Source organism: Artemia franciscana, chromosome 5, assembly GCF_032884065.1.
Source record: "Artemia franciscana chromosome 5, ASM3288406v1, whole genome shotgun sequence".
NCBI lineage: Eukaryota > Metazoa > Arthropoda > Branchiopoda > Anostraca > Artemiidae > Artemia > Artemia franciscana.
Window position 1 is genome coordinate 14,574,313 of NC_088867.1, and position 16,474 is coordinate 14,590,786.

Genomic DNA, 16,474 nt, shown 5'->3' on the forward strand with positions numbered 1-16,474 from the left:
GATTTTTCTTTTTGAAATAAAAATGAGAACTAATGATACTAGCAGCATTGACAGGGGAGTAATCAAAACTACCATTATTCAAACCAATCGCATCATCAGAATTTCATCACACTAACAATCGCACACTCTAGATTTGTTTAATTAAACCAGTCTATCACACACAAGACACCTCAAACTATACAAAATCATAATATCCGATATGGGAAGCCCAGAAAAGATTTGAAACTACGGGCAATTCAACAAATAAAGACACCCCAAGCTAGTCAAAATTAATTCAATTGAAAATTGGTGCAGGAAAACACATTAAAAATAAACTTGATGTATCAAAAACCCAATTCTCTCAGTATTATACAGAAACATGACAAATTCCATGCAGGAAACTAAAAACTCATCACAAATCACAGAAACAAAACTGAAAATTTAACTCGACTGAGACACGGTCAAACCCAGTCAAACAGTTCGTGGTAACGAACTGTAAGTAAGGAGCGACCCAGCTCAATAGTAACAAAAACTTTAAAAAATGGAATTTTGACATCAATAGATATATCAAAAGAATTGGAATTTTATATTGATTCAAATACATAAGTTTCATTAAGTTTTATCTTACCCATCAAAGGATCCGGCCTGAGAAAGTCTGACCCATTTTTCAAAAAGGGGAAAACTCCCCCTAAAAGTCATAGAATCTTAATGAAAATCATACCAAAAATTCAATGTATCAAATAACCCTACTGTAAAGGTTTCAAGCGCCTATCTGAAAAACGTGGAACTTTGTATTTTTTTTTTACCAGAAGAACAATCACGGATGTGTGTTTATTTGTTTTGGTTTATTTCTTGCTTTCCCCAGGGTTGATCGTTTCAACCCAGTGATCCTAGAATATCGTGAAAGGGCACATTCAAGCAGAAATTAAAAGTTATAGTGTCCCTTTTAAGTGACCAAAAAATTGAAGGGCAACAAGGCCCCTTCCCATGCCCTTTTTCAAAATTGTCCGATCAAAATTTTTATATAGCAATTTTGTTCAGCATTGTAGAAAGGCTGAAAAACTATACCTTTGGGGATATCATGACCGTCCCAGAGCCCCTGGGGAAAGGTCTTTAGGAATATGTCTCTGCCTAAAGTAGCATTAAAATTGTTCATTTTAACTTATATAATCAGTTACAATGATTTCAAATTCAATTATTCATGTTAAGCTCGAATTTCGGAATCAGTCATTCCTACACATCAGAATACGAAAAAAGCTTAACTTCTAGAAATTTACGAAAAGTGAACGTTAGTAAATCTTTTTTTTTTTACATAGAACTAAAGTAAAATATGCAACTTAAAGTAACCTTGAATGCTTGGTAAATTAACAGCCTTCAAAACTTACCCTATAGCCCATCTCTCCTATCATTCCAGCACCTCCTGTGTCTCCTTTAGATCCTTTTCCTCCTTGCCTCCCTTCAGGTCCCGATGCACCAGGAAATCCAGTACTTCCTTGCATTCCAACTTGCCCCTTTTGACCTGCCTCACCCTTTATTCCTTGACACTCTGCACAGCGGTCCGTGCATCCTTTACAACCATCTGATTGACTGTTTGCGTGCCTCTCTTCACAGAATTCATTTAAGCATCTGCAGTTTTCGGAGGTACATAGAGTACGGATCGCACAGTTATCACATGGAATGGCAATGCAATCATCTCCTGAACAGATGGTATGAGTAATACTATTTTGTCCTGATGCTGGTTTTAACTTGCAGTCTCTTCCCTCACAATATGTCCTTATTCGGCAGTCTTTCCCAGGGCAAGAACTTTCTTTAACTTGACAGGAGCTTCCCTGGCAAGGATTATAGCTACATTCACCACTGCAAACTTGGTGTATTAGGCACTTTGGACCACGACATGGAATTTGATCGCAATTACGTCCCTCACAGGTGCTTTGAATTTGGCAGCCAGAACCGGTGCAAGACGCGGGACATTGGCTCCCAACACATCCTGCAGAAGGTGGTGGCTGAGGAGGAGCTGGCTCCTAAAAGATATTAGGTTATAAATCAAACTTCACTCTATTTTAACGAAAATACATATGAAACTCCTCTTTTTTGGGAAGAGGGGCAAACATAATTATTATACCTGAAAAGCATAAAAAGTACTGTGAATACGGAAGTTTGTATTCATCATCCCCTGGATCGAATCCCCACTAGTCAGATTTTAATCAGAATCATTAATGATAATTGACAAGAAATGATTTTTAATCAGAAAGTAAAGATATATTAAAGGGAGCGAGTGACAATGAAAGCTGATATGGTTTAATGAAAGTATATACCAAAAGCATGAATAATATGGTAAATGTAACAGTTTTCCACCTAGTTTCTCTGAGTCTTATCTCCAAAAGAAAGATTTTATGAGAATAATGCATGAAAGCTGACGCCATTTTATAATAATTAATCAAAAATATTTAGAATACACATATAAAAACTGATTATACTTAATCAAATCTGATAACAACTCCTCAATAAAGAGGTTTTTAAAAAAGCGTAGGTTTGATTGAGTCTGTGTTCTTAACTACCAACAACATGCTTAACCTACTTTAAAATATGTGCTAATAAAAGGGCTCCTAAAGCTATTTCAAGCTTTTATTATTTCTGAAACAATAACATAATTCAGTCACTTCATAACTAAAAAAATCCTTTCCAAGTTTTCTAATAAAAATTTGACGCGCACATAGTTACATTAAAGATGGTTTCAGGAAATAAGTTTAAACTTTTGCGTAACTATTTATTAAAATTCATTTGAATGACCGTAAGGTACTGTAACAAGTCAATGGGCATTTAAAATACTTAATATATTTTACCTGTGTAACATTACCTTCATATTGAACATATTTTTGTGTTATTCAAGTTCAAACTCACATGATGTGTGGTGATTGTATAGATTTTTGATTTGTTTAAGTCCAAACTCATCTGCTATTTCTATGCGGGGAGTAGCTTTAACCTCATTGGACTCGTTAGTAAGAAATATAAATTGTATTTTCAACCCAAAAAAATGAGTGACATTACAACTCAAAGCAAACAGAATTTATTCCATATATGAGGGGAACATTCAGAGGCGCCATTTGGGGGGGGGGCAGGGGTGGTCAAATGCCCACCCAAGATTTTCTAGGGGGCCCAAGCTTCCACCAAAAAGGGTCCTTTGCCGGCCATAATAATAACACTATTTGCTATTAACCATTGTAAACTTTGAAAGCAAGTTAGATGCATAATCTAATTCTCAAGCTCTGTCAAATGCCCGTTTCCTAGATGATTATATTAATATTATAAATTCTGAATATTTGCAGTAATTCCTCTAAGTTGATAGACTAAAATAGGTCATTTCCTGGCCTATCATTTTTTGATGGAATCGTTCCTTGTTATCTTCCGATTGCACTACATCGAAGCAATTACGCGAGCAACGAAATCGCTGTCTCAGCAACTCCATGCCGTCGTTTTTTGATGGAATCGTTCCTTGTTATCTTCCGATTGCACTACATCGAAGCAATTACGCGAGCAACGAAATCGCTGTCTCAGCAACTCCATGCCGTCGCCGTCGACTTGGTTATTTCTCGGTCTTACACCCTGATTCAGGCCACAAGAAGCAAACTCACCGACCTGCGTTCAGATGTTCCATTTGTATCGCTTTTCAAGAAGGCTAAAGAGTTTGCAACAGAGCTCAAAACTGAAGTGCCTGCTGTGAATGGACCCGCGACTAGAACCTCCTCTGTTGGTCAGAAAGGACAACCTTGAAGAATTCAAAAGATCACCAAGCATTGGAAACAATTTGTGACAACTTTGACGCTAGGAAAGAATTTCATCAAATCTGGAAATTGTACTGCTACTTTGGCGGATGTAATGAAGCAAGAATACTTCAAAACTTTTGACCGTCTACTAGCCAAATTTGACAGAAGGTTCACAGATAACTTGCCAGTGTTGAGTACACTCGAAGCCTTGGATCCAAGCTCAACCAAGTTTATGGACACGGAGCTGCTGAAGCTTTTCTCTTCTCTTTAGGGCGAGCTGGATATCGACAGCATTCTTCTCGAATCTCAAGCTGGTATTGCCAAGCGTTTCTTACTCAATGAGAAGAAAAAGCCGGAAAACTTGCTATACATTGTCGACCATCTTCAGGCATTACCAGTGGCTTACTCAGAAGTAATTAAAGTACTTCGTGTTGCTGCCACACTTCCTGAGACAACAGTGAGCAATGAGCGTTTGTTTTCTAGCCTAGAAATAGTGAAAAACTACCCGCAGTCTACATCAGGAGATGATCGTCTCAGTCACCTCCTTTTGATATTTGCAGAGAAGGATTTAGTAAAAAATTTGGACTACAACCAGCTTGTTGACGATTTTGCAAAGATGAAAAATCGGCGGTTCCCCTTGTTATCTTGAATGTTGTTATATATTTTTTCTTATTATGTTTTTCCTTTTTGTAAATATATTTGATTTGGAAGATTTCTGCTGAAGGGACACTGGGATTTTGGTTACAACCCTCAGCATAACAATGAAGGTTACTTTCACCGACGTATTGTTTACTTAAATAAGAAAGTCTCTGGCTGAGGAATACCAGCCTGTAGTGTGGTTGAATTTTCCACTTTCAGTTTAATCACTTAACCTTGTTGATTGTATTCTTCGTTGTTATAATTAATCTTAGAGGTCAGTGTGGCTGAGTTCCAAATTTGGTTACAGTACATTTCCAAGTAACACACTGGTGCTGAAAATGCATCTTTACTTAGAATATTCGATCAATGTGCTGCCAAAACCCGGATTTTTCTTACGCGACACAAAGTGAATCGGGGGGGACCAGATGGAGTCCATGCCCACCCCAAGATTTGGCCCAAATGGCGCCTCTGGGAACATTCCCTTATTAACTGCCTGCTCTTTAAGAATGAAACTTTCTTTTTTAACTTTCTATCTCTTCTGCTTAAGAATGACTGCTCAAGCTCAAGAGGGATTTAAATGAGATCGAGAATATTTTCACATTATTTTGAAGACGGAAGACCTGATTGAAGTGCATTTATTCATCTGATTTTATAGGTGCTAGGTCTATTCTCACGAGAAAATCCCTCCCAAAGCAGAAATCCCCACTTAAAATTCCTTGTGTAAAATGCCTCCCAGAAAATTACCCAGCGTGGAAAATTCCCCCAGAAAATTCACTTACCGCAGAAAGTCTCCCCATAAAAAACTCATCTTGAAAAATTCCCCCAAGAAAGTCCTCAGTGGGAATCTCCTTGGAAAATTTCTCCAATATGCAAATTAAACAGCTTAAGAGAAAGTAAGAAAGATAAAAATAATGAAGAAAAGAAGAAAATTTGGATTTTCAAAGCATATTTCGAATCCAGGCAGAATATGCGATTTATAATGTACTATAGTAATTATTTTTACATTGTTATTTTATCGTTTTTTTTCGTATTTTTGGGTATTGAGTTTCATGGCAGGGTAAGATAAAGGTTAACGAAAATAATTTGAAAATATTAAATTAATGACAACTATAGGAGGGATGACCTATGATGGAAGTGCACAGAGGCAAAAGGCTGGAACTAAGAAGTACAAGTAATTACTTCCCGTGGAAATGGTCTGGTACCGGTCAAAAATGTAGGAGGGAGGGCAATAGATTCTATCAGCTCAGGTTTTCCTGTCTGAAATACCTTCAAGGTACATGAAATAGATTTATAACTTCATCAATGGGGGGGGGATAACTTATCAAGGCCAACATATTATAGTCAACATATTTATATTATAAACTATTATAGTTTAATAATACGGTTGAATTGATTCTTCATCTGATCGCATTGATTTTTTGTGGCCTATCTTTATTTTTTTTTTTAAGAAAAAACCGGAGAATCACGGGTACACTAATAAGCAGGTGAAACAAAATACGCAACAATAATAGTTTTATTCTAAAATGGCTGATTAATATTCGCCTATATTATAGGTTGTAACGGGATGAGGGTCAGGTTGGCTTTAGCAATATAGAAGGTAAGAAATTAGGCAGATTTCCAATTCATTTATTAAAATTGATCCTCCTCCAAATTGACCCAAAATTCCGTATTAAAAGAATTATTAAAATCTGAAATAAAAACATGTCTAAATATGAATATATAGGTAACATCTCCATATTTTTTTTTCCTGAATAGGCCTTATTTTGCTTTTACTTGACAACAGTAAAAATGTAAAAATATCAGTTTTTAAACAAAAACAAAAAAATCATAAAAATATCAGTTTATTTTAAAAATTATTTTTCAACAATACTTCAAAACTGGTTGATTAGTTGGAAAGCAAATTTGGAAAACTAGTCTGGTCTATGAGGCATGCCTAAGAAAAAAAAAAAGAGTTTCAAAATTTACTAAAATCGGATATTTTTATAGTTCATAGTACAGTCTAGACCTCCTGAAATACGAAAGCTGTCACGATTTTCTTCACTCCTTCCTTAATGTGGTGAAGACCAATAGGACTACGTATAGTTGTTTAAAAACAAATCTTCCAATTCTAAAGGGTTAGTTTCGACTAAGAGCAAGGATTTAAGTTTTCAAAACAAAATTTGACACGCTCAAATTTATGGAACGAGAAATAAACTTAATAAAGATGAAGAATAAATATAAAGTAATCATAAGAAACTTACTCTTGGAAATGAATTAACATTATAATCTGTTCCATCGTAATCACCGCCGTTACCCTCTGGAAACCCTGATTCATAAGAATAATCAGGCAAAAGTTGCTCTTCGTATTCTTGACGAGTTCTTCGCCGGCTATAAGAACGCTGAGCCGTCAATAATTGGGCCCAGGCTGCTAAAAATAGTCCGAAAAATATGAGTTTCATATTTCCATTCCGTTTCCCAAAAATGGACTAAAAGTTAAGTGATAAGGAAAAAATTTCAGACTAGACTTAGATAAGGTAAGCTACGGGTAAAATTAATAGACGGGAACTCCATTAGTTATAAGACTTTATATTTGAATAAGAAATTACGTATCACTAAGCAAATATATTTCTCGACACCAGGATATCCTGGCAAAATATTTTTTCTGCTCTTGGCTCTTGTTTTCAATTGTTAATTAGTGATGTTCATCAATATTGTTTAGCTAATTTAAGAAACAGAAGTGCTAGCTAACAAAAAATATTTTCCAAAGATACTTAAAAAAAGGTTGATTAGTTGGAAAAAAATGGGAAATTAGACTGGTTTATGAAGCTAGATGTCAGCAGGAAACCCAATAAACATATCTGTTAAATGAAGAAAATAGCCTACTAGCAGTCAGGGCTGCTCCATAAATGTTTATAGCGTACATAATCATACAGCTTTTTTTTTACTGTTTTTAAGTTCTTGCTTTTTATGGAACTTGGTATTAACCAAGTGACATATAGCAATCGCAAATTCTGTCGGTCTGTCGGTCCCGGTTTTGCTACTTTAGTCACTTCCAGGTAAGCTAGGACGATGAAATTTGGCAGGCGTATCAGGGACCGGACCAGATTAAATTAGAAATAATCGTTTTCCCAATTTGACCATCTGGGGACGGGGAGTGGGGGCCCGTTAATTCGGAAAAAAGTAGAAAAATCGAAGTATTTTTAACTTACGAACGGTTGATCAGATCTTAATGAAATTTGATGTTTGGAAGAATATCGTGTCTCAGAGCTGGGAGTTGGGAGGGGGAAACCTAAAATCCTGGAAAACACTTAGAGTGGAGGGATCGAGATGAAAATTGGTGGGAAAAATAAGCATAAGTCCTAGATACATGATTGACATAACCGGAACGGATCCGCTCTCTTTGGGGTAGATGAGGGGGGGGTTAATTCTGAAAAATTAGAAAAATTAGGTATTTTTAACTTACGAACAGGTGATCGGATCTCAATGAAATTTGATATTTAGAAGAAAATCGTGTCTCAGAGCTCTTGTTTTAAATCCCGAACAGATCTGGTGACATTGGGGGGGGAGTTGGGAGGGGGAAACCTAAAACTTGGAAAACACTTAGAGTGGAGGAATCGGGATGAAACTTGGTGGGAAAAATAAGCACAAGTCCTAGATACATGATTGACATAACCGGAACGTATCCACTCTCTTTGGGGTAGTTGGGGAGGGGGGGTTAATTCTGAAAAATTGGAAAAATGAGGTATTTTTAACTTACGAACGGGTGATCGGATCTCAATGGAATTTGATATTTAGAAGGATATAGTGTATCAAAGCTCTTATTTTAAGTCCCGACAGGATCTGATGACATTAGGGGGAGTTTGGGGCGGGGGAACCTAAAATCATGGAAAACACTTAGATTGGAGGGATCGGGATGAAACTTGGTGGGAAAAATAGATACATGATTTACATATTTGGAACAGATCCGCTCTATTGGGGGGAGGGGAGTTAGTTCTGAAAAATTAGAAAAAATGACGTATTTTTAACTTACGAAGAAGTGATCGGATCTTCGTGAAACTTCATATTTAGAAGGACCTAGTGACTCAGATCTCTTACTTTAAATCTCAACCGGATCCATAATTGGGAGGGCAGTTGGAGGGAACCGGAAATCTTAGAAAATACTTAAAGTGGTGAGATCAGGATGAAACTGGATGGGAAGAATAAAAACCTGTCTAAGACACGTGACTGACATAACCGGACCGGATCTGCTCTCTTTGGTGGAGTTGGGGGGGGGGTAATTTTGAAAATTGAGGTATTTGTAACTTACGAAAGGGTGACTAGATCTTAATGAAATTTGATATTTAGAAGGATCTTGTGCTTTAAAGCTCTAATTTTAAATTCCGACCAAATCCTGTGACACTGGAGGGAGTTGGAGGGGGAAACCGGAATTCTTGGAAAACGTGAAAATTGGGATATTTTTATCTTACGAATAGGTGATCGGATCTTAATGAAATTTGATATTAGAAGGAATTCACGTCTCAGAGCTCTTATTTCATATCCCGACCAGATCTCTTGACATTGGGGGGAGTTGGAGGGGGATATCTTAGAAAACACTTGTTGTGTAGGAATCGGGATTAAGCTTGGTGGATAGAATAAGCAAATGTCCTTGATACGAGATTGACGGAACTGTACTGGATTCACTCTCTTTGGGGGAGTTGAGAGGAGGGGTTCAGTGATTAGGCGAGTTTGGTGCTTCTGGACGTGCTAGGACGATGAAAATTGGTAGGCGTGTCAGGGAGCTTTACAAATTGACTGGATAAAGTCGTTTTCCCAGATTTGACCATCTGGGGGGGGGGGCTAAAGGGAGAGGAAAAATTAGAAAAAATTAGGTATTTATAACATTCGAGTGGGTGATCGGATCTTAATGAATTTTGACATTAAGAAGGACATCGTGACTTAGAGCTCTTATTTTAAATCTTGACCGGCATTAAGCCTCTGATTTTCCTTTTAAATCAATCTATTGATTCTTAGAATTTTGTTAGAGCTCATACCATATGATCTCTTGGCTCTTACCTCTTCTTGCCTCGTCACAAGTGCCATATGAGCTCTTAGCTCTTGTTTTCTTTTTTATCCTCAAAAATAAACAGATAAAAACAGAACTTTCTCATTGGAATAAGACTGGAAGGTTGGAGTAAGACTAGACATTTTCTCACTTAACACTGAAAGTTCTTAAGCCAAACTGGCCGGACATGACAACAAACAACAAAGACAGATAAAACTCAATACCAAAAAATCTCAAACGAGAATGCGGTCAGTAGAGAGAAAAGAGATGAAAGACTAAAATAACGTGAAAACAACAAAGAGAGATAAAACCCAAAAAAAAAGAAACCTCGAGCGAGACTGCGGTCAGTAGAGACAAAAGAGATGAAACACTAAAATAACGCGAAAACAAGAGAGAGAGATAAAACTCAACAACAACAAAAAAACCTCAAACGAGACTGCGGCCAGTAGAGAGAAAAGAGATGAAAGATTAAAATAGCGCAAAAACAACAAAGAGAGATAAAACTCAACAAAAAAAAATTCAAATGAGACTGCGGTCAGTAGAGAAAAAGAAATGAGAGACTAAAATAACGCGAAAACAACAAAGAGAGATAAAACTCAACAACAAAAAACCTCAAACGAGACTGCGGCAAGTAGAGGGAAAAGAGACGAAAGACTAAAATAACGTGTTATTTATAGACTAAAATAACACGTTATTTCGCGTTATTTTAGTCTTTCATCTTTTTTCTGTCTATTGGCCGCAGTCTTGTTTGAGGTTTTTTTTTAGTATTTTCTCTCTTTGTTGTTTGTTGTCACTGAACAGGGCCTGTAGTAAAAAAAAATGTCTGATCTGATATAACAAATTAAATTATTTCAACTAAATTAATTCATAAATTCTCATAATTAACTAAAACTATTGTAAATGAGGCAAAACAAATAAACCATAGGTTACATGCTGCAAAAAAAGAAAAGAAAACATATGAATTAAAAAAATTCAAATTAATGATTAACGAATAAACTATAAAAGAAAATTTTTTATACCGCTACTACTACTAGTAACTCACTGCAGGACGAAGCCAATACAGCTGTGCACACACCTCCTCCATCCCAATCAATTTAAAGCCTCCCTCCTTAGAACCTCCCAAGAGTTTCCCATTTTTCTTACATCTTTTCTTACGACATCCTCCCACCCCATTCATGCAACCTGCTTTTTGTTTGACTCTAGACGGTTGACAAGGACGATTTTGGGCAATATATCTTTCTTCATCGGCACAACGTGTCCTTGCCATTTCAACCTCTCTCTCATTATAACCCTAAAAAGCGTGATTGACTTACATTTTCCTACAGCCTCCTGTTTGAGATACGGTCAGTCAGTCGGGTACCCAAAACAATCCACCGGCAATATCTTTGGAAAACATCTAACGAACACTCCTCCGTTTCTCGGAGCGCCTAAGATGTTGGTAAAAAAAAACGTCAATAACAAATTTAATCTCTAACACTCAGTAACACTCTATTCCCGTGCCCTTCTGAAACGTATTATATTTTTTTTTGTGTGTGTGTGTTACGAACCTCGCATCAATTTTATTCATTAAAGATGTTGTCTAAGATTGTAAGATTCAAAATATTATTAACTCCCGGACACAGAGTTGTCAGAAAAATGACACATATTTCTCTTTTTTAACTTCCCAAAATTTATTGTTAATAAATTCACAACAAAAACCTATAATCTCCCCCGTGAGGCTCCATGGCCAGGAGGACAGGAGGATACAGGAAAGAAAATAGGTAAATCACGAATGAAATATTTTAAGCCGAACTGGCCGGCCATGACAAAAAAAAAAAACAAAGAGAAAAGGTCAATGAAAAATAACACACGAGACTGCGGTCAGTAGAAAGAAAAGATGAAAAACTAAAACGACGCGGATATTTCGCCTGTGTATAAATGAGGCGTCTTCAGAACAGAAGAAACAAAGATAAAAAACGAAAAAATAAAAAAACTAAAATAAAAACGAATAAAACTACTACCAAAATTAATAAAATAACACACAATTGTAACAACTGATCCATGTAGGTCAAAGAGGCTAATAGAATTACTTCGATGACAACATCTAAGCAACTGACAAAAAACAAAAAAAAGAGAAAAAACTCAAAGAACAACAACAAACGAGACTGCGGTCAGTAGAGAAACGATGAAAAACTAAACCGATGCGCATATTTCGCCTGTGTGTAAAAGAGGTGTCTTCAGGACAGACTCCTAAAAAAAAGTTCCTTAACCTCAAAAGCTGTTTAATTTGAATAAATTATCAAAAAGTTATAGTGTGAAGAGCGAGGGATTGAGAAAAGTTCAGCTCTTCACATACCGAATAATTTCTATTCGTATTAAGTTATCATGTTGCTCCTTACGTTTAGTTGAAAAAAACTTTTTTTTATATGTTTAAGTGAGTGAGTTCATCCCAACAACAGTTTTGAGCTATTACAAGTAATTATTTCAAGAATGTAAAACAGAGCATCTTCAAATGGGATGGGAATAGCCTAAAAGAAGAAATTTAAAGTGAATATGAACTTCATAGAAAGAAGTAAAGAGTGAAATGTTGAAGAGATTTTGCTGAGAAAAAACTAAAAACAAATAGCCTAAAACCACAAACGTAATAAAATAACATAAAATTGTAACAACGGATCCACGTAGGTCAGAGAAGCTAATAGAGTTACTTCGATGAGAACACCAAAGGATCTGAGCAAAGAAGTATAAAAACGGACATGAAGTTAATTATTCTGCTGCGAAATAATCCTATTGTTAGCTATTATTGAAGCGATTCTTCTTGGTCTGGTAAGTAATCTAGTCCCCTGGTAATTTTGTAAAAATCTTAATTCCCTTCTTAATTTATTTTTCATTTTTCAAAAAAATATTATAAATTGGGTCACTATTTAAAATTCTTGTATCCCTTTTTATTGAAAGATTAGCAAACTTATATTTTTTTTTTATATTTCTACAGCCTCCCTCGCCCACTGGGAAAAACCTCTATCACTAGAAATAGCCGTGGCATCATCAAATTCTACGAAGTTTTCTTGATGAAAGAAAATACGTTCAGCTAAAGCCGAAATAAAGCCGATTTCTACCAATATAAAACTTCCCACAAGAACAAGGAATCTTATGCACACCACTTACTAAACTACCCCAGGTTAAATCCTTCCCAAAATTAAGTAAGGTAATAGTGTACTATTCAGAACACACTCAATAAGTGAAGTTAGGTGCTTTCGTGAAACAAACTACGATGCAAATACATTTAATTGAATATATGGTACTTGTTCATTATTCAATTGATTCAATTCAATTCAGAACACACTCAAAAATTTTGCTGAGAAAATCCGGTTTTATAGACACAAAGACAAAACTCAATTTAGTTTACTACGCATAGTGATAGAAAACAGTGTCTGAACGTGGATTTGGAAATGAAAATTTCGGATTTAACGACATTTCTGCGTTCTGGGTACATAAACTAAGTTGTAATTTCACAATTTTCCTAATGAAGTATAATATTTTCATCATATTTTGTTTTATTTCATTAGCTTTATCAAAAGTTTGGGCTATATATTTGCACATTAGGGGGGGGGTGCATTATATCAAATACCTAACTTAAGCTAACCTAACCACCACTATATATAAAATATTTAATCAAAATGTACCTGAATCGTAGTTTGTTTCACGAAAGAGCCGGATAACTTATTGAGTGTGTTCTGAATAATACACAAGTACCTTAAGTAAACTATCTATTGGTCTCACTGATTAGAAACATGTATCAATGTTAAATTTACGGAATATTCGTTTAAGCTTTTCTCTCAAACCAGGTGCATATGGCAAAGAAATGAAACTTTTAGACACATTTAATTCTGAAGACTGCGAAACTCAAATAGCCCTACTATCATGTTTAATATGTCTATTTGTTTAGTTTTATCATTGAACTTGATTGGGTAACAATTAAAAAACAAACTATCCCTCGAATACAACAATTCATAATCGAGAAATTCCTGAGAACATTCTGAAAGATCTATCCACTGGTGAAATCAAAACCCCTCGTTTCACCAAAACAGGGTGGCACGAATGAAAATTTAAATATGTATCATTGTGTGTAGGCTTTCTGTATATCGAGAAAAGTAAATGGAAATCTATTTTAATTAATAAGATATCAAGTAAAAGCAGTTTGTCATTTTCCTCAAACTCCACTGTAAATTTTACATTTATTTCGAAAGTATTTAAATGTTTACAGAAAAGGTCTAAGAAATTTAAAACATGTTTCCAAATGCAAACTTCAACATCCACGAACCCGCTCAAGAAACAAGGGGAGAGTCTAAAACTGTGCATAGCGTAGGTTTCAATAGAATCCTTGAAAAGAATTGCCAACAAAGGCGAGAGGGATGTCCTCAAGCACAAACCGAACTTCTGCTTGTAAATTCACGTCTAAAACCGAAACAAAAAGAAAATTCATTCACCGAGATAACTAGTTTCATAATGACTTCAATCAAACAGTTCGTGGTAACGAACTGTAGTAAGGAGCGACCCAGCTCAATAGTAACAAAAACTCTAAAAAATGGGATTTTGATGCCAATAGTTACATCAAAAGAATCGCATTTTAATGCTGATTTTAAATATATAAATTTCATCAAGATTAGTCTTACCCGTCAAAAGTTACGAGCCTGAGAAAATTTGCCTCATTTTAGAAAATAGGGGAAATACCCCCTAAAAGTCATACGATCTTAACAAAAATCACACCATCAGATTCAGCGTATCAGAGAACCTTATTGTAGAAGTTTCCAGCCCTTATCGACAAAAATGTGGAATTTCGTATTTTTTGCCAGAAGACAAATTACGGATGTGTTTATTTGTTGTTTTTTTTTGTTTGTTTTTTTTCCCAGGGGTGATCGTATCGACTCAGTGGTCCTAGAATGTCGCAAAAGGGCTCATTCTAACGGAAATTAAAAGTTTTAGTGCCCTTTTTAAGTGACCAAAAACATTGGAGGGCATCTAGGCCCCCTCCCACGCTCATTTTTTCTCCAAAGTCACCGGATCAAAATTCTGAGATAGCCATTTTATTCACCATAGTCGAAAAACCTAATAACTATGTCTTTGGGGACGACTTACTCCCCCGCAGTCCCCGTGGGAGGGGTTGCAAGTTACAAACTTTGACCTGTTTTTACATATAGTAATAGTTACTGGGAAGTGTACAGACGTTTTCAGGGGGATATTTTTGGTTTAGGGGAGAATTGAGGGGGGGGGTACGTGGGAGGATCTTTCCATGGAAGAGCTTCTTATGGGGGAAGAGACTTTCAATGGAGGGGGAGCAGGATTTTCTAGCATTATTTTAAAAAAATGAAAAAATAAATGTGAAAAGTTTTTTCTACTGTAAGTGAGGAGCAGCATTAATACTTAAAACGAACAGAAATTATTACGCATATGAGGGGTTTACCTCCTCGTAATATCTCGCTCTTTACGCTAAATTATTTTTAATAATTTCAACTATTTATTCTACGGCCTTTGTGATTCAGGGGTCATTTTTAAGGAATTGGAACAAAATTTAAGCTTTAGTGTAAGAGCGAGGTATCGACGAGGGGTGAGCCCCCTCATATACGCAATAAAACACACGAATATAGAAGTCCGCAACGTAAGTTAATTCGTAAGTTACGTATATTTTTTACTTATGAAAACGTTAGTAAAAAATTATAAGTTATAGTTGCCTTTTTATGTAATCAAAAAATTGGAGGGCAACTAGGCCTCCTCTCTCGCTTCTTTTTTCTCAAAATCTTCCAATTATAACTATGAAAAACCCATTTAGCCCAAAAAAATTAATATGCAAATTTCGTTTTAATTATTTATGCGCGGAGAGCCAAGATCAAAAAATGCGTTAATTTAAAAACGTCCAGAAATTAAACAAAAAAAAAACAAGTTTTTTTAAATGAAAGTAAGGAGCGACATTAAAACTTAAAACGAACAGAAATTACTCCTTATATGAAAGGGGCTTTTTGTCCTCAACACCTCGCTCTTTACGCTAAAGTTTTTTAAATTTTTAAGAAGTCGAGTTAAGAGAAAGAGTCAAACTTTAGCGTAAAGAGCGAGGCGTTGAGGACGAAAAGCCCCTTTCATATACGGAGTAATTTCTGTTCGTTTTAAGTTTTAATGTCGCTCCTTACTTTGATTTACAAAAAACTTGTTTTTTTGTTGTTTAATATCCAAACGAGCCAAGGTCACATCTTGTATCAACTCAAAGTGTTTTGTAATTTACTCTTTAATATGTCTTGTCTCTTTTTATGGCACTTGCTATACATGTTTCCAATCCGTGAGAACAATAGTTAGTTTACTTAGTTCCGGGAAGGATTTAACCTGGGGTAGTTTAGTAAGTGGGGCGTATAAGATTTTTTGTTCTTGTGTGAAGTTAATATTGGTAGAAATCACCAAGAATTTCTTGAAAAATATATTCAGCGTCGTAACTCAATATAAAAATAACTCTACAATTCAGTAAGCCTCGTGAAATTGGGAAACAGCTTTCCCAATTACCTCTCCTCTTCAATAACCGTCATTGGGGATAAATTTGATTAATCGAGGAATATGATAATGCACCTCATCGAAAAACACAAACACTAATTTCTTTTAAACGTTATGCTTGTTAATTTGCTCTATGCCCAAAAGTCATATTAATTACTCAACGAATTTTCTTGGTTGCATATGCAAAGAGTCGGAACAAGAAACGCAAATCAAATTCATTCTAACATGAAAAATCCCCTCCCTCCTCCTCCCCCCAACAATTCAACACGCAGAAAATTCTCCCAGTTGAACAATACCTTCAGTTAAATTTAAACAAAGCTCAGATAGGAGATTAATAAATTCATTGTCAATGATGTGTTTGAGCATAGCCTTCCAAAGCCGCGGTTTTGAATTACCTTGGACGGAAAATAAAATTCTGTTTTCTTGCAGTTTAGAAGTCTTTTTCTTCTTGCAGTTAAACTAATGACCTTTTTTATTATTCACGGGTAATTTCATTATCAAAAATATCCATGGCCACACGTTACTCTTCGGGTGTGTTTTGATTGAGATCCAATAGAATGTG

At 35.7% G+C, this 16,474-nt stretch overlaps 1 protein-coding gene across 3 annotated transcripts in view; it reads right to left on the minus strand.

Moving 5' to 3' along the window:
- Positions 1 to 6,855, minus strand: part of LOC136027008 (collagen alpha-1(IV) chain-like) — a 200,179-nt gene extending 193,324 nt beyond the window's left edge. For all 3 annotated transcript variants that reach the window (XM_065703901.1, XM_065703902.1, XM_065703900.1), the window contains exons 1-2: positions 6,623 to 6,855; positions 1,365 to 2,000 (exon numbers count right to left, since the gene is read on the minus strand). In XM_065703901.1, the coding sequence (XP_065559973.1) occupies positions 1,365 to 2,000; positions 6,623 to 6,820 (834 nt within the window). In that variant the 5' untranslated portion in view covers positions 6,821 to 6,855. The remainder of the gene's footprint in view (positions 1 to 1,364; positions 2,001 to 6,622) is intronic.
- Positions 6,856 to 16,474: the final 9,619 nt, after the last annotated feature.